Raw genomic sequence first — 19,682 nt, forward strand, 5'->3', positions numbered from 1 at the left:
GTCTGTTTCGCAGATGCCAAGAGAGAGCCCAGAAGAGTAATCTAGACTCCGGTTCTTGCAGAGGCATATCTCAGGCTGATGCGAGCACCAATTCCCATTAAGACCTTTGGAAAAGTAAACCACCTCAGTGTGTAACAATTCTCAGAAATACCACAGTAAAATCCCCTTCACTCTTGTTCCAAGTGATGGAGGAGAACAATTAGTCCATATCCCATGGAATAACTTCCTATAATGGACAGTGTTCTTGGGTCAACTATATTATTTTTCCTTCAGGAAAATGACATCAAAATCATTAGAAGTAGAGTTATAAATCCTTAAACTTCTTGAAGAAGTTTCCATTTGAATTCAATCAAAAATGTCTGCAACTTCTGTTCAGAAACAGATTCATGGCTCTCACATAAATAAGACTTAGTAAAAAAGCATAAAATGAGTGGTGGCCTACATGACTCATGTAAGGGCTAATTTTAACGCTGATCTGAATGAGGAAACTGACAACGGATCTAGTCAGTACATGATGACAAGACAGGCAACTCTGAAAGGTTCTAGAAAGTAACCCAGGTAAGTTAGAGAAATGTTTTATTACAAGAAGGATGAAATCTAAGAAAAACACTAAAGACAAAACATACAATATGGGAAGGGCCAGCATGACCCAGTGATTTAGCTGTAAACAATTACAAAGAGGAAATCTCAAAGAGGGAATAACTGAAGGATTACAATGCAACAGGCTGTTTTCAAATTCCTGCTCTGGTGAGTCACTGGCATTAATAAGGGTTAGAATCCAACTGCTGCTATCAGGGCAAACAGAGCAGGGTCTTAAGGAAATATAGCATTTTTCCAGCTGTTACCTGATTTGGTCCTTAAAAATATATCTCATTAATTTATATGAAATGAAATATCTTGAATAATCAGAACACCCAGGCCAACACACACCAAAATCAAGAGTAGGGATTTATGTTTTCATTGGTGTCAATCACATAATTGATGATCAGAAAGAATGCCATACTCCTTAAAAGTATAAAACAAGTGATTATAAATAGAAACACAGGTGACTCTGTCCCCTGGTTGCGGGTGTGTATATTTTTATTCTGATGTCTCCTCTTACTAGATTGCTTTTTTTTGTTCTCCTTATGTCCATTCTCCACCCCGACTTCACAACTATTACAATACCCCTTTCTGGCTTGAAATTCTGTATCTATAATTTAAGCTTTGTGCTATCAAAAGGACGAGACATATGACAGAAAAATGTGAAGCATAAATTCTCCTCCAAACCATAAAATCCATTGATATTTTACTTTCCAGTTTTTACTTTTGAGGTTCCAAGAAACACACACACACACACACACACACACACACACACACACACAGAAATAATTAAGGTTAGTGTAAACACATTTTATGTTATCACTTTTTCTCCATTTGGTTCATATCATAAACATCTCTCTACAGCACTGGCTTATAAAACCATAAATTTGAAGGATCACAGAACATTCCTTGTGGGTGTACTCCATTTACCTGTTAAGAATCTAAGTTATAACTTTTGGCTACAGATGATCCTATAATATGTCAAATTCACCGCTTATACAAATATTTTGCCAAATACCAGCAACCAAAATCTGGGGGGTTATGCAGAAGCAATGAACAGCTTTTGTACATTGTGTTTTATCTTAGAATTGTGCTTACTTTTGTATCATTAAATATGTAATTTTTTTACCATACTTAAAGAATGTATCACTTTTATGGTTTCAATTCCTCTTTGACAAAGATTATCAGGTAATTTTGAAGGTGAAATAGATATTTTGAGTCACTTTTTTCAGACGACTTACTATCCAACTAAACATTTTATATTTTACTAAGCAGTTATAATTGTTGCTTTAGACACGATCTATTTCTGCTGTTTACTTCAAAACGAAGGGATCAAAAACTATTCTATCAGATAAGTCACATGTCTGGTTTCTTCTCTTCTAATAGAAACTCACATTAACTTTTTTAAAAAGTTATTATTTCATTATACAACTGTAATACAGAATGATTCCAAACAAACACTTTCCAGTTACATCATCCCCAAAATAAAGCAGCTGTGCTTTTGCGAATCACATGCAGCATCCCCGCATTTTGATCCTCTTACAGAGAAAACCCTAAGTCCTGATTCGAGTGTACATGCTGACTCACAGAACCATGGTTGCTACCCTGCCAGTGAGGCACGGTTCAGCTTCATCTCACACAGTAAGATCTGATGCCAAAATTCACATTCTCATTCTATTTTTTAAAATTAACATTATTTGTAAAACACAGCCTTGTGATGACTTACCTTGTCCATATCTATTAACGTAACAGGAATGTTTCTTCCAACTACCACCATCACTGTGCGACCACAGTTATCAACACCTACAGGTAGGAAACGGAATTAGCACCCAGAAACTACTCCAAAAACACTATTTGTGCTTGGCTCTTCTGTACAATAATGTTCCATACATATTTTTTTTTTTTTTTTAAAGATTAATGTTCCATACATATTAAAAGACTTAAAGGGAGGAAGCACTTGTCTTAAATTTTATCTTCAGATTTGTTTTACTGTGTAGAAAACAATACTTTTTTTTCAAAGCCTCATGAGGTTTAGATTACTACCCTGACTTCTCAGATAAGACTGCTGAAAGATCTCTAGATAAGGAACAGCCAAAGATCTTTGAATAAACAGTATTTTGTTTAAACTCACTTCAAAATTAAGTAACATCAGTGATCCAGAAAAAAGTAAACTCAAATCTGAAAATTAACAAGCGTTGTCTAAAATCTAATAGTGAAAGAGTGGAACTCGGGCGATTTTCATTGTCTCCATTATATAAGGTTTGCATTTGTTAATGGAACATATACTTTCAAAGGCAGAAGAAAAATTTAAAAAGGAAAATGATACTAGGGAGAAATTAAATTGGCAAAGTAGAACAGTAAATTGGAACTTTCAAAATATGCTTAGCTCTGTGTTAATTCTACAGATTACCTTCTTAAACTAGTAACAAGGTAAAAGTCAAAACCTTAAATTTTATTTAAAATGCAATCTGAAAGTCAATAGCTACACTTACTTTAGTTACTTAGATGTTATTTCTAAGGCCCTGATGATAGGCAAAAACTATCCACATTGGTACAAAAATATTTTATTCAGACAGAATTGGGTTAAGTCAGAAGAACGAATTCTCAAATACCATGCTGGGTAGGATCCTTAATTAGTGAAAGATTGAATTCCCACCATCCTTAGGCTCACCTGTTTGGTATAAGGCTTTTAGAGAAGCAATATCAGACAGATCCTCAGATCTTGCTTGACACAACCAACGGTTATAACTAGAGAAATAATGAAGGACATCATGATTACAATAAACCCTTACAAACTAAACTTACAGATGGAACTGCTATGTAGTATCTCTCTAGGACCTTAGAGAATCAGTGCTTCATTACAGTGAGGTAGGAATCAATGAGGTCATGAGGTCATTATACTTACCATGCAGAATCTCTATTGTCCATTACTGATAAGACAAACACAAATGAGTAACTGGAAAAGGACGCTGTTCATATTACATGCTTATAAAGAATCTTTTTGATCACATGAGGCATATACAGATAAGTGGTTTGTAAAAAAAATGTATTTAAAACTGCTTTTATATTCTATCTCCTCTACTAAAACAATGCAAAAAGAAAGAGCCTAAAGCAACAGCAGATCTCTAAAACAGATGTTCTCCTATTCAGCACACATTTATTTAGTGCCTACCTTACAATATGCATAGAGAATACTGCACTGTATACACAGAGTTGCTTGCCCTTAAATAGGTTACTTTTCAGGGGAAAATAAGTAAATGCTGTACAAGTTATCTAGGAACACAGAAGAACCAGGTAGTTATCTGGGGACTCCAAGCATATTTAATGATTAGTTAACTGAACTACATGTACTGATACCCCAAGTATCAGAACATATGCACTACGGTTTGGCTTTGGCTCAGAGGACATTAAGACTGAAATACGCTTTAGAGATTTCATGAGAGGAAATGATCTGCAAAAGATTAATGATCAAGTTGATCTTACAATTTTCAGTCATTTAGTGGTAGAGCTGAATATGAGCTTTACTTCAGGTCTATATTTTTCTGAGTGCTGTTTCTACTAGATCACACTGCCACTTCAAAATTCAAAGTGCACTTACTTGACTGTGAGAAAAGTATTCAAGATACATAAATGTCAAACACAACACAGAGGTGTCCAGGTCACAGAAGATGGCTTTCAATGTAATTTCACTTATGTCATTTTACTATCATGGACCTTGTCTTTTTCATCTGCAATATGGTGTTTAGCATGGAACTAAGAATTTCATAGGAAGAACACATATGGGCTGTGAGCAATAATTAAAATGCCTGTTAATTTCACAAGAATTGTAATTGCAAAATACACTTAGCTTCGTGTTAAATCTACAGATTACCTTCTTAAATCTGGTAACAAGGTAAAAGTCAAACACTTTTAAATTTTGTTTGAAATGTAATCTGAAAGTCAATAGCAAAACTGACTTTAGTTCTTCCAAATTCAAGTATTCTACTTCATTCCACATTTTCTCAAAGTTATTTCTTAGGTTATTCATATTAACTCCACAATTCTCATGTTCCCATTTTCATTTTTGAACATTTTAATGAACAAAAGTTGTATAACACACACTGTATATAGCATGTTTTGACACATTTCTATCTGGCATTTGGCTAAATCAAGCTAATTAATACACTAATTACTACATATACTTACATTTTCCTATAGTGAGAATATCTAAATCTCCTGCAGTGATATTCAAGTATATTTTCATCAACTGAAAATTTGTATTCTTTGACTATCATCTCTCCAGTCCATTCCTCGACCCCTGGTAACTAGCATTCTACTCTTTGCTTCTGAGATCAAATTTTTTTTTAGATTCCACGTATCACTGGGTTATTATCCCTTCTGTGTTATTATCCCTTAATGTAGTGTATCATGTCTGCAGCCTGAAGATTAACAGATGAAACTATTAGATGATAACTGCAAGAACTTGTTAAGCATATACAATATAAAAAGATGCAAATCATGACATCCAAAATAAAACTTAAAAACCTATGAGGATAAGGGGATTAAAAGTTTAGTTTTTTTTTTCCTACATTCTAAATTTCTTATGATTAAATTATCTCCATAAACCTAAACAGAAATACATAACTTGTATTTTTCTATGAGCACCATAGGTTCTGGCAGAAAGCATAAAACAAAAATTTGGTAAACAGTTCTTCATTTCTGTACTCTGTTCATCTGCCAAAGATTTATTGCATAAAAGTTAACTCTGTTAACTTCAAAACATAAAAGCCAACAGGTCTAAGCCCTCTGTCAGTCAGGTGTGTGAGCTGGGAGGGCGATGTAGTGTGGGCAGAGCGGGGAGGGTGGCGGTGGAGGTGAGGGACTATTGACTGCAAGCAGGTCCCAGGCATGCTGCAGAAACAGCTGCTCTCTTCTTTGCATCGCCAGCCTCTACTTCCATTTCCTGCGATGCCCGTTTTCAGTCTATGGGACCTCCAGAGAGGAAATACATTTTACTTCACTGTATTTTCAGCCAACTTCCAGGGTTAGTTCCTGACACTCATTAACCATATAGTCAACGAACTTTGAAAAAACACTTCTAAAGTTAAAATTCAGGTGCACAATAGAATTAACCATCCTTATTTCAAAATACTCTTGCTGGTACATGCAAGGTCCCACTTAAATAAAATAGGAATAGCTTTTTTTTTTTTTAAGATAAATATCCCTATCCCTAAGACCTCAATAAAAACGAGTTCCTTGAACATTTTCTATGCTAATCATATGGTTACTCCATTATCCAGAAACCCATCTTTTTCATTTCCTTGATTTTCTTTGTTTTCATTTATGTTTTTGCATTGAATATAACAAGCTTTTACTTAACAATAAAAATAACCTTATATTTTACATAACCTTTTGAGTTTAGTATTCTTTTTTAATGTTTATTAAAAGGTCGATTCCGTACAGAGGCAGAGATAAGGTCTTCTATCCACTGGTTCACTTCCCAAACGGTCATAACTGCCAGAGCTGAGCTGGTCTGAAGCCAGAAGCTATGTGCATCTTTGAGGCTTCTCAAGTGTGTGCCGGGTTCCGAGGGGCACCCTCCTTACTCTTCCAGGCTATAAGCAGAGAGCTGGATCAGAAGTGGAGCAGCTGGGATTTGAACTATTTCATATGGAATGCTGGCACTATAGTAAGGCACCCACCGATTCATACTTCTATAATCAATAAATAAGATCCTGTTAATCCACATCCTTTTTGATCCTTATGCCAGGTAGTTGTTTCTGAAATGGTATTTCACTCTTCGTGATGAGGCTGAGATCCTATTTACACCTTTTGTCCATTTTTCCACTGGGCTGTCCATTTTTTTCTTAGCAATACGTAATTCTCTACATATTCTGAATACTAACCAATTGCCAGCTGTATGCATTGTGAATACATATTCCCATTCTGTAACTTGTTTTTTTATTTTAAGTTTCTTGGCTCTACTTTATAGAGTTATCAATTTTAACATAGGGAAAGCTTCCTTTTTTAAGTATTATGCTTTAATTTTTTGATCTAAGGAATAAAAGACACTAACATGTATATTTTTTTTCTTGAGTTGTAATTGAAAATACAAGCTAAGTCCTTAATCCATCTGTAACTAATTTTAGTCCATGGTATGAGCCCTAAGATAGTAATAAATTCTAAAATGCTTTTTAGTTTCACCAGTGATTTGCCTTGAGTACCAATGATAGCTTCTGGCTGGCAAAATCTATTTAAATATATGTACAGGAAGAAGGTTATAACTTAGGACAGATTCTCAAAGCGTTCATTAGTTTAAAAAAGTTAGAATCACTGTTGAGAAACGTGCTGCTGAGGTTCCTCATTCACCCTGAAGTGAACTTCCACTTCAGTGAAACAACTTCTGATTGCAATCTTCATCTTCTTTTCCCCAGTTAGGTCTTCTCTACCTCCACCAAAGACTGTGTGAGACTGGCTATCTAGCCAGATTTTTTTCTTCCAGTAATCACTTGTTGAGAGAAGGGAGTAAAAATAAAATATGTTTTGCTTACCTCAGCATTCATTAGAGACAAGGCTTGCCTTATTTTCTACTAAGTTTCATTATTCAAAGAATATTTTGAATTTTCCCTTATGTCTCTTAGCTTGCACATTTTTGCTGTACTTTTACAAAGCTAAAATTGGAAAGTATCAACTCAAAAATAGTTTCATTTCTGTCTACTGCTTATCCCAAATAAATGTTTCTGCTACTTGATGAGAAAAAAATAATTATACATAAGCAAACACACAGAATATGCCAGTAGCAGAAAGGCTGAAATACTGAGTAGTTTCTAAGTCCCGCGCGCTAACCGATTGCGCCACTGGAGCTCCTATTCTGAGTAGTTTCTCAATCATCTGAAGCTGGACACTGTCTTCACAAAGCTAACATAAGCCAATTACTTTCAGTTAATCAATTACCATTCATCTGCATTTTATAGTTTGAAGGATGAATGGTAAATTCCATTGTTAGAATACATAGCTTTCCCAGACTTCATGAGACTTTCCGCTGTAGCCCGGGCTATGACTTTTGTTAAATTCTTTTATTGTAACATTACTAATTGATTTACCATCTTTTTCTTATGCAAGACCCTACGCTTCATTAGGCTGGAGGCTGCATCTGCTTGTTTGTCATTCTATATTACCAGAAGTCTCTAGTACAACATAAGGAATTAATGTTTAAAAATGAGTGAGATGATGTTTTTGCTGTGAGAAACAACCTGAGAGTCACCAAAAAGGAACACCAGTGACAAAGAAAGAAAACATTACACTGAAATATTTTTTATAATCTCAGAATCTTCTTTGAAGAAGAGTTTCTAGTTTCCTTCCTAATTCTTGTAAGTAAACAAAATTCTAGCTGACTCACCCGAATCAAAGCTGTAACTAGACAAGGGCCTGGAAAAGTTAGTGTAAGAATTAGAAAACATGCCCTATTTTATTCTGATGCTCAAAAGAATTACTGGAAAGGGATACTAATGCAGTAAGGCAATGCTATGAAAATACTGACCTTGCTTAGCATCACTTGCCTAGATCCCAAACCCCAAATGTTCCAAAATTCAAAACTCAAAATCCCTTCTGGTTTTGAGTACTGTCTGATTGCTGAAGCCTTCTTTGCTCAAATAAACTTTAAATTGTCATTAAAATATTTTTCTAATATCACTGTGAACTATTCTGTGCTGTAGTTGTATAACAAAACTGCATCTTGAATGCTCACAGACACTGGGCATGTAAATGGGGGATCAAAGACTGTTAACATGTGGACACAGCTCAAGGGAACGGGACGGCAGGGGTACCAGTCTTTGCTTCCTGGTTCTGGCACTGGAAGTCATGTGGTGCTGCTCATAGAGTTTGCCCCTATGTGCTGATGGGCTGCGCTCAGCACCTGACTGCTGTTCAGAAATTCTGCCTTGACATACCTCTACACCTCTGATACCTGATTCATGAACTCCCTGCCAAGAGGAACAACCACATTATTCTATAAACCAGTGCCTACCCTTGTATCTTGTAGAATATATTCCCAACATTTCCTGAACCAAAAGGAAAAGTCAACTGTAACACACTTGACTCTCAGGTCCCAGGGCCTCCACCAATACTGAGGACAGTTTTGACAAGCCGAGTTCAGATTCCTTCCCAAGATTTTCCTGTGTGCTGTGGACTCCTCTTCACAAAGTGTGGATTCAGTCAGCACTGGCTTAAATAGCATTCATTAAGTGAAACAAATTTAAATAACAGACAACTGTTCAGACCCACAAAAAACTTACGGTACTACAGGTTATCTATACCATTTAATGGTGAAAATACAGAGATCCGTGGAATAGAAGCATCTATGTGTACTGGACAAAGTGGGAGAGTCAGAGAGAGCAAGAGCACAAAATAAAAGTTTGGATGATCTGAGACAGGTGATAACGCATGCAAATCTTTGAAGTGAACACAAAAACCTTTAGTCTCTGCTCAACTGCTCTGAGGTTTGTGTGACAGTGGGTTGAAGAAGCTTGTAGAGAAGGAAGCTATGTATACTGGTAACTCTGAAGGTTCTTTAATGAGCTGTAAATGTGGGAAAGTCATTCCGCATGATCAGTTTATCTCATGTAAAAGTTAAAAGGTCACATAGATCAGTGACATTCGGCACAACTCAATCAGCTGAGAAACTTCAGGTGGGGGATTCCTGAGCCCTCTAGCAGAGGGTCTCATTCAGGAGGCATTTCGTGGCATCCACAGTGATCTTTACAATTACATACAACTGATTCTGAGGCTCACAGACTGAGAATGATACTGGGGAAATCTGATCCAGGTGATCACCAAAATTCCATCTAATTATAAAGTAGAGAGAGCCCAGAGATCAGTGGTTCTCATGTGTGGGCTGCACACTCCTGAATTGGTCCCAAGGAATCTTCAGAGGATTTACAATGTCAACATTAAGTCAATGATCACACTAAAACATTCTGTGTCTCTCTCACTGTGTTGACATTTGCATAGATAGCTCAGAAAACAACTGTTAGGTAAAAATGCCAGGTAATGGCCTATCACGTATAAAGGCAATTGCAGCAAACTCTCACAGTAGTCATTGGATTGTTTACTGTCAAATCTATGAGGAAGAAAACCGCTGGATTAGTTTGAGAATATCTCTGATGAGGGAGTAAAAAGAAATACTAACTTCATTAAATACTAACTCCTGAAAACTGATCTTTAGAATATTAACATGTGACAGAACGGGACGGACACATAAAGCGCATCTACACTGAAGTAAGAGGCTGTGGAGAAGGAAGCACTCAGACCATTTGGGTTGCAGGCAAACCAGTGGCTCTTTTCATGAACTCCACTTTTTACCAAAAAGGATGCCTGGCAGAAAAACTAAGCCTATTCCATATGAGCTTATGGCATTGTTTTCTCAAAATTGAGTAAATCATGCTACTGTCTTCTAAATAATAACCAACAGCACTTGGTAATTAAATGCTAAATGGTGCCAATGACCAAATTATAATATATATAATCTTGGGTAGCTTTTATCATCACCCAAAGCATCACAGTACCTAACATTAAAAAGGCTTTCCGTTGAGACTAGTTTTTAACATCAACAAACATAATTTTTTATAGTGTGTAAGAAAATGTGTCAATATTTGGAAGAACTGAATAATTCAATGAATTGATATTCTCCAAAAGATCAACATATCATGTCATAAAGTCTTACTTTAATTCCTATTATAAAAATGTTCACATTGCAGGTCAGAACTAAATATTTTAATAGAACATAAAGATTCATAAATCCTACAACTATCCAGTTGACAAATTATGGTACCATATTAAAGAAAAATACATAAAATCACCTAAAAATGCAATTAAAATGCTTCCCCTTCCTCAAATAGTTAACTGATGAGGTGAGATTTTCCTCACATACTTGACCCAAAACTTATTATTACAGTTTGCATATTGATATGAGAATTTAGTTATCTTCTAAATGAAAGAAAAATGGAAAGACTTGAAAGTAAGTTATTATGCTTGTGAAATTAAAGAAACTTATCCTTACAAAATGAAGCTACTGAAAATGAACTGATAAGTGATCATGGTAAGTGATGACAGATAAAGCCCATGTGAGCAGAAGCTCTTTGGCATCTTCACCAAGTTTTAAGGGTACAAGGGGAATGCCCTGAGATCAGAAAGTTTAAGAACGCTCACCAATGCATAAATCACACTGTAAAAACATTTTCAAAAATACAAAGTTAAAAAGTTTTTAAGAATAAAAAGAAAGGGAGAGAGAGAAAGAAAGACAGACAGATGGATGCAGCTAAAATGAGGGACAGCAGTCACCGCATTTGAAGGAAAATGTTTGCCCTATGATTTATATTCATGGCTAAGCTTAGAAAGGGCCAAACTATCATTTGTGACAACCTTCCAAAAAGCTGTTCACTGGTGCCCTCTAGTGACTTAACTGCTTTTTGTTTTGTTATGTTTTAAATTAGAATTAAGACCTAGGACTCAGGACACAAAAAATTTAATTCTCCAAGGGACTCCAGAGATATCTACTCCAACTGCTACGCCATCAATGAAGAATGACAACATCCAGCTTCAGATTATGAAACAGCATGATCGATGCTATGCTGTTCTCTGAGTACTGGGTATGAAAAAAATATATAAGCAAAGGCATCTATTCCAGATCTGCAAGGTAAGCTTTCAGAGGCAATGTTTCTAAGAAGAAAGGTGGATTGCTTCTCGGCCTTTTGGCTAAGATCAAGCGAAAAAAAAGGTGGAGAATGGGTAAGAACTGAAAGATGAGAGTATTCCAGTCAAAAGGCAAGGCAAGTACTAAAACTCTAAGGTAAGACACCATGACTGCAGATTTAAGGGACTAGCAATGACTAATCTTAGTGTGTTACATCAAGTTCACCGAATTATCTTATTTAATGCTCAACACAATCTTAGAAGGTTACAAATAATCTTAAAATATAATGTTATCTATTTATAGCTTGATTATTTTCTCTATAAATTTTTGAAAAGCAGCTAGCTTTACAGGCACTATTAACTGTTAGAAAAGCTTACACCCTCAAAAAAGCAATAGCTTCTATGTTTCAAAGAGAACTGACTTGAAATTTCTGTGGAAAACATCTGTAACAATGCAGTGAGTCAGATGCTTCATACTTGGAATAATTTAGGGAGAAACAAAATTTTAAACTGAATATAATGCTTTAATTCTAAATGTAATCAACTAAAAACTTTGTCCTTCCCCTTTTCCTAATTTCTCCTTTTAGACTATTAGCTTACTGGAGTTATTACAATTACAGTAGACAAAATACAAGAGCTGAAATCAGCCATGTGCCTGAATGCTGACTTGACTTACTAATTGAAATCACTAGTAAATTAGTTTTTCCACTTACAAAATGGGGATAATATCTTTCTCACAAGATGTCCAGAAGCACAAATCAGAACACATTATGTATACATGGAAATCACTCAGCAGATACAAGGTCTCTTTCCGCTCATGCCCTTATTCCCAAACAATTGGCCTTACTTTCTTTGATGCTGCTTCTGTAGTGCTGCCTCTGATAACTGTCCCTGGAGAATCAGCTTTCTTTGCTTATCAATATCTCCTTCCATTCGAGCAAAGGCATGAGAGCCAATGAATGAAAGATCAACTCCCAAGCCTTCATCCTCCTCTTCTTGGTTGTCTGTAATGAAAACACTACTGTCAACAGACAGCTTAGCATAAACCTAGACAGAAAAGAATACAGACTGTGAGGCTGCAACAGAGATGACTGGTCTCAAAAATTGAGAATGAAAGCAACATAGGTTTGTGCATTAGTAGAATTGCAATAATTCAAGAAATGGCATTTCACATGTGAATTAAGCTTTAAAAATATGCAGAATTAAATCAAAGCTAGATGGGTATTACAGTAGGAAGAAAAAGGTAGAGTTTGATCATAAGCAAAAAGATAGAAGTGTAAGAAACAAATGTGTAGGAGCATTTATAGAGCTCTGGGTAAGCAGGGAGCACTTTATGGGCATGTAAGCCCCAGTCCTCCAGGCAGGTAAAGCCTGCTCAGAGATAAACAGACCAGGATCTCAGGGGATAATCCATATTTATTATGAAATACTTCAATTATAGTTCAGGATGCTGGTTTTCCACTGTGGTCAAACCAAGATAACTGTTTTAGTCTGAAACAGTTAAAACTCTCACTAAAAACATAACTTTCAGATCTATCAATATGATCAATGCACATTTGGCTAGTAGAAGCCACTCCCTTAGGATGAGATCATCTCTCAGTGAGGTCTGCTGCCTTACAAGACCTGTTAATAAGGACAACAGCAGCAAAACATCAAATCTTGAATCCTGGGGAAGTTTCCATGACACTGCCCCACTTGACTCCTAGCCTGGTTCCCCATCAGGGACTTCCCCACATCTACTTCACTGCTCCTGAAACTGGGATAGGGCAACAGCTTGGACAGGCTGCTTTCATTACAACATGCTCACGAATCATGGTATTTCATCAATGCCCCTTTCTGCAAAGAAGCATTTATTTCTAACAGACTTATTACATTAGTTGAAAACATTTATGAGCAAACTTTGTTTTCAGAGATGTGAATGCAGGTCAAGCACTCTGAGGATTGGTTAAAACATCTCACCTACTGCCTAGCATCTGCTGTTCCTTATACCCGTCAAACCAATACACATCATGCAGGAGAAATGTACTGCAGTGGTGCTCACAGAAATGAGGAGTTCCAAATGACTGGATGTTATTTCAAGTATCTACTCTACTGGAGAGCTCCCTAAAGCACCTGGGTGGTCTTCCAGCAAAACTCCTTTCTATCACCATACTGTCTGAAGACAGTGGAACATGTAATGTCCCCCACCTGCCTCTGCCAGACTTATGGGACCCTAGCTGGGTCTTTCCCACTCACGTAAAAGACCTGGATAGATCACTGGGCTCCCAGCTTTGGCATGGCTAAGCACTAAATTGGCTGTTGTGGGTAACTGTGGAGTTATCACTGAATAGCAATTCTCTGCCTCTCAAATAGTTAAAATATGTAATTTAAAAGTCAAGTATCATTTTACATGTTTTAATGTGATGCTCATTTTTCAAAAACAGTGCTTATAATGGGAATTTCATAATAATTCCCTAAATTGCTAGACTTCAATATACGTTCTGCCAGTAAAGCTTATGAGGCAGGTCTCCACAGAAGATGTCTGATCTAAATACATATGTGTGAAGTTGCACGGAAGAGATTCAGAGGGCTTCATCCCAGCAGGTTATCACTACCACTTCACCCAGTGTGTGTATACCTTTTAAACAAACAAACAAAATAACTGGTTGCAGTATCCTTGCCATAGTATTTAAAGTTAGAGGTTTTAATATTCACTGTTAAATTGTTTAAAAGATTACACGATACATTACTTCTTGTCTTTTATGGGACTATAGGATGAGAACGTTGTCACATGCAGCTCTGAATCCTTACTGCCTAACACAGACAGGTGAAGTATCTACCTACATGCCTACAGACAGCTACACGTCTTAAAAAAAAAAATGAAAGCATCAGACTCAACAAGACCAGGACTCTGAGTCATGCAAATAGTTTCCCAAGGCTCAAGGTAAACTTCCTACATCATCGGCAGTATGCTCTACAAGGAAAATTAAGAAAGGAAAAACTCTAGAACTCACCCTCTGGAGCACCAGGTTTTTCACTTATCCTGATCTGCCGTTCAGGTACCACAGGCTCACCTTCCGCATTTCCAATATCTGCAGGCAGGTATGGCAACGATCGACTCTCTTCCTTCAATGACCTTGGGAAGTACAGAGGTAGCAGCTTTTGGTAAGTAGCCTGTGTCAGAAAAGCAAGTCATTCTGTGAAAAATTCGGAAGAGAGGACACAGCCTGAGCGGTGCTGAGTGCTATTCAGACGCTAGGAAGACAGCCTCTGCCAAATCAGGAGTGAGGATCTACCACTTCTGAGATCAGAGGATGTGCTGTCTGGGAACTTCATGCAGTTCTTGTATTAAAGATCTGGACACTGGCAGTTAGTCAAGTAAAGTGTGATGGCACACTGGCAACTCCAGATCACTGAACCTTGGGTATCTTCACTCATTGAGGGTGTCTACCTTTTGAGATGACTTGATCAGATGCTACTTCCATTTATTTATTTATTTATTTATTTATTTATTTATTTATTTATTTATTTTTAATGGGAAGGCAGATTTACAGAAAGAAGGAGACAGAGAGAAATATCTTCCTTCTGTTGGTTCACTCGCAAAATGGCTACAACAGAAAGAGCTGAGCCGATGTGAAACCAGGAATCAGGGGCCTCCTTTGGGTTTTCCACGTGGGTGCAGAGTCCTACCCATAGCTCTGGGCCATCATCTACTATTTTCCCAGGCTACAAGCAGACAGCTGGATGGGAAGTGGAGCAACCACGACATGAACAAGTGCCCTAACTGGATGGTGGTACTTGCAGGTAGCAGATTAGCAAACTGAGCAATTGCGACAGCCACCAGATGCTGCTTCCTCTTCTCTCAGTGTGCCATGACAGCATGCATGAGGGTTTTGTTTTTTATGTATTTTTTCCTGATCATTTCTACTTGCAAAGAACTAAAATTTCATGGATTTTACCCTTTTTAGAAGTTTACACTTTTTTTTCTTAATGAAATAAATTCCATCTTACAATTTCCATACAGATTTGTCCACTGGACTCTTGTAAAACCAATGCTACAGGTGTTCAGTGTTCTTACTTTGCCTGCATTTTGAAGCATTTTGTCTTTTCACCATCCCAGGAATTGTTTTATTGTAATGGCCCTACTCATCAAATATTCTGTTGTATGAAAAAAAGGCTAGATTAGAGTAAGAAAACAAAACAGTGATGGAATCATTCCTCCAGAAATTATAAAATCATTCAAAAATTATTATTCATTTTTCCTGTATTATTCAGTCTTGCATCATTTTAAAAGGTTTATAAGAAGTCTAAAGACACTCTCTTTTTAACGTTTATACACAGAATCCCTTTCCTATTTTACCAAAGCAAAGACAATGAAGTAACTTGTTCAGATACAACTGGGAAATATTAGCAGCTAAATTGGATGGAATATTCTATGACTACATAAAATGTAATATGACAAAATAGATGCTCTTCTAAAATGGTTCTGAATTAAAACTAGGCCTAATTGCATGTAACAAAACATGAACATCTCACAATTTGCTCAACTCCAGACCTGAAGGTGACTTAGCACTTGCTTTCCCAACACAGGGGTAGTCTTCCAGTTATGTTGCTCAGATATGTAGAGTACAGGTGAAAGGCGGCGCCCTGAGGCTGACAGAGGGTACAGAGCAGAGCACCTGTACCAAGTGAGATGTCACTTGCAGTTCAACAGTGAAAAATATGAACAAAATACCCTTTTTGACTTTCACTTTCCAACAAAATCTTTTTCAATGAATGATTAAATCCAACTATGAAATATATACAATTAGGATTTGTCTGCTAGAACCTCAGTAAATAAGACAGATAAAAACATTCAAAACTAAAAATGGAATTTAAACAATACAATTAGCAAAATACCTCTTCAAGTTCAGAGACAGCAAATACGACCTTTTCAATGGTTTCTCCGTGAATCTCTAGGAATCTCCTTACGGTGCCTAGGAAAAAGTACAAAATGATTATCCAAACGGACAAGAATTTGCATGAAAAGAAAAGCAAACTGTAGGTTTTGTTTCTGTGATTCAGTCACTGTCCTGGTGAGCTCAGCCCGGGCAGCCTGGGTAAGTACTCTTCTCTGGTGGGTTTTGTAGGATTCCTTGTTGATGAGGTGTCCTCTTGCTCTCTCGTCTTTATCCAGTAGAATGAGAGCTCACAACAGCAGGAACTTCATTTCTGCTCCATTCCCAGTGTCTGTAACAGTGCCTGGCTCCAGACACTTCTCCCCTCCACAGTACACATTCTTGCTTCCTATAGCCTGCTCTGACCATAGTGACCTATTACAAGTCTCTTTCCATCCATTCAGTCACAGCATTAGATGTCACAGTTGGACTTAATCCTCTGACAAAACCAAAGCCAAATTATGGCTTCTTAATTTTAATATTTTTTCGGACAATTTTTTAAAATAATGGACTTTATGCAGTTCTCAACTTGCTTTAGTATTTAATTTTTATAACCACATTCTTTTAAAATGCAGTCCCAAGAGTTCTGCCTACACAATTTAAAATTTTCATCTTTCTGTGTAGCTCAACCTTTCAAATAAAAATCATTCTTTCTTGGACCCAGTGCGGTAGCCCAGCAGCTAAAGTCCTCAGCTTGATTCCCATATGGGATCCCATATGGGCGCTGGTACGTATCCTGGCAACCCAGTTTCCCATCCAGCTCCCTGCTTGTGGCCTGGGAAGGCACTGAAGATGGCCCAAAGCCTTGGGACCCTGCACCCACATGGCAGAGCCAGAAGAGGCTTCGGGGTCCTGGCTTTGGATTTTCTCTGGTGAGTGAATCAGCAGATGAAAGACCTCTCTCTTTCTGTTTCTCTGTAACTCTGACTTTCAAGAAAAATAAATAAATCTTTAAAACAAATCCCAGAAATTGCTTCATTAGATTTGCTTACAGCCACTGTTGACTCATAGTTGCTATTATTCATCACTGTCAAATTGGCTTTTATGGCACTACATTAAGTGATCTATCTGGGACCACAGAGTAATCTTCTTGACTCTCTGTTCAATTATATTAGTAAAAAATGATGCTCTGGGGCCAATGTTACGTTTCAGTCAGTTAGACTGCTACTTGTGATACTGCGATTCCATTTCAGAGCACTGGTTCAAGCCTCAGTTGTTTCACTTCTGATCTAACTCCTTGATAAAGTACCTGGGAACTCAGTGGAACATGTGCCAAATGGCTGGGCCCTGGGCATCCATGGAGGAGATGGAGATTTCAGCTCCAGGGTTTGGGCTGGACCAGCTTATCCATGGCCAATGAGGCGATTTAGGGAATGGACTGTGGATGGAAATTTTTTCTGTCTCTCCTTTTCACTTGGTCATTCAGTATTTCAAATAAATCAATCTTAAACAACAGGAAAAAAAAGTCATGGTCTTCTTTAAGCTCTAAGCCTTATGATTACTCTTTTAACAAGAAAGGAAATATGGAAGTCATGAAATGACAGGAAAGTGCTAAGATGAATCTGAACATCAAGATTATCTGAAAGCACTGACAGAAGGAATAATAGAAAGGCAGGAATTGGTTTTTCATTTGGAAAGGCACCACTTAGAAGATATGCAAGTTATAACACAGTAGTCTACTTTGATGGTTCTTACTTAAGCACAATGAGTTACCTAGTCTAACAGGTAATTAGATGTAAGAGTCACAGGGCAGGGCCAGCATCGTGATGTAGCAGGGTAAGCCTCTGCCTAGGACACAAGCATCCCATATATGTGCAGGTTTGAGACCCAGCTGTTTCATTTCTGATCCAGCTCTTTACTAATATACGTGAGAAATCAGTGGAAGATGGCCCTAGCGCTTGGGCCTCTGCATCCATGATAGAGACTTGGTAGAAGCTCACGACTTTGACCCAGCTCAGGCCTGACTTTTGTGGCCGTTTGGGGGAGTGAACCAGCAAAAGGATGCTTTTTTTTTTTTCTCTTTTTGTCACCGATCTTCTCTCAGGACCCTGGATCCACATGGCTAACAGAGAAAAAACTCCTGCCTCCTGGTTTAGGGCTGGTCCAGCCCCTGATGTTATGGCCATTTGGGGTAGTGAACTAGCAGATGGAAGGTCTGTGTCTCTCCTCCTCTCTCTGCAACTCTGCTTTTCACACACACAAAATAAACAGTCTTACATTTGATCTTAGCCAAGAGGTCAAGAAGCAATTAAAAAAAATTAAACAATTAAAAAAAAGTCACAAGGCCTGGATATTCGTTCCAGGTCTTACCATTTGAAACCTGATTGTGATGGATACCACACTATCTCAAACTAACACAGGGTTGCTTTTGCAACTTGTCTGCTTATTAAAAATACACACTTGCAGCAAACAAACAATCATACAAACTAAAAAAACCTAAAATAAATAGACAAACAACAGAAAGTAGAGCTTGAAATCTGACAGGAAAGAGCTGGCGTGGATTGGCTCATGCCTTGCTGGGTGGGACACAAACATTAGTTACTCCTCACCATGGTGTTGAGGATTTTCCTGCACACCGCCCCCCCCCACCCCAAAAAAAATGTTCTGCACCTTAAATGTCGACAAATATCTTGTTAGAGTTACAAGCCAGTCTAGATTATCCCAAAATCTGCCAAGATCAACAAAATTATACTTCAACACAACAAATGGCTAAATACTAAAATGAAATAGACACGAGACAGCTGAATGGTACCCTATAGCCATTTTAAGGTATATAGCAGCCGGTCCGGTCCTGTATATAAACTAAAACTGAAATGTCAATGAGCTAATCATAGGTTGTGGTTAGGACTTATTTTATTTTATTTTTTTTTTAACATACTGGTTACTCAAAACCATGTCAATTCCATAATATTGCAAATTGCTGTTGATGTTATATTGGGACTCTTAATTGACTGTGATGATATTATACCAGCTCTGACTTTGGACCAGAAATGGTCTCCCCAAGAAACTGTTCAACCCATCTGGACAATAAGTAGCTGGACTCCATGCTTGGTATATGTTGGCAAGGAAAGACTCTTGATTGAATTTGAACTGTAATGCTGCATCAAGGTGGAGGAATCCACCAGGGGGGAGGGGAGGGGGAGGGGTGGGGGGATTCCCAGAGCCTATGAAACTGTCACATAATGCAAAATATTAATAAAAATATAAAAAAAAATTAGATGGAATTCAAAGACAAAAAAAAAAAAAAAGACGGCAGCACAGCGCAAGTCTGCAGTGAGACTCCTTTGGATACACAGGTGCTGAAAGCATGCTCTTCTCTCGGACAACCACTAATGTTTTAAAACGTTTGTCCTGTTTGTCAATGCCTCATGAAGTATTAATTCCAGTAATGCATAAACTACGTACAAAACTACGTATATGTTTTGAATTCAGATGTAGTTCAGTTAGATCCTGGTCTTTCTTAAGCTGAACATCAAACAGGTTTTGGTTCAGGTTGACTAAAAAAATGACAAAATG

The 19,682-nt window shown here is 37.4% G+C and overlaps 1 protein-coding gene across 3 annotated transcripts in view; it reads right to left on the reverse strand.

Annotated features, from left to right (window-relative positions):
* The window catches only part of GDAP2 (ganglioside induced differentiation associated protein 2), a 58,868-nt gene that overhangs the window by 20,242 nt on the left and 18,944 nt on the right, over nt 1-19,682 (reverse strand). For 2 of the 3 annotated variants that reach the window (XM_058660117.1, XM_004581865.4), the window contains exons 6-10: nt 16,129-16,205; nt 14,244-14,403; nt 12,098-12,254; nt 3,254-3,330; nt 2,309-2,385 (exon numbers count right to left, since the gene is read on the reverse strand). In XM_058660117.1, coding sequence (XP_058516100.1) covers nt 2,309-2,385; nt 3,254-3,330; nt 12,098-12,254; nt 14,244-14,403; nt 16,129-16,205 — 548 coding nt within the window. The remainder of the gene's footprint in view (nt 1-2,308; nt 2,386-3,253; nt 3,331-12,097; nt 12,255-14,243; nt 14,404-16,128; nt 16,206-19,682) is intronic. The other variant, XM_058660116.1, reaches the window with a different exon arrangement.

The sequence above is a fragment of the Ochotona princeps genome, chromosome 2, assembly GCF_030435755.1.
Source record: "Ochotona princeps isolate mOchPri1 chromosome 2, mOchPri1.hap1, whole genome shotgun sequence".
NCBI classification, from domain to species: Eukaryota; Metazoa; Chordata; class Mammalia; order Lagomorpha; family Ochotonidae; genus Ochotona; species Ochotona princeps.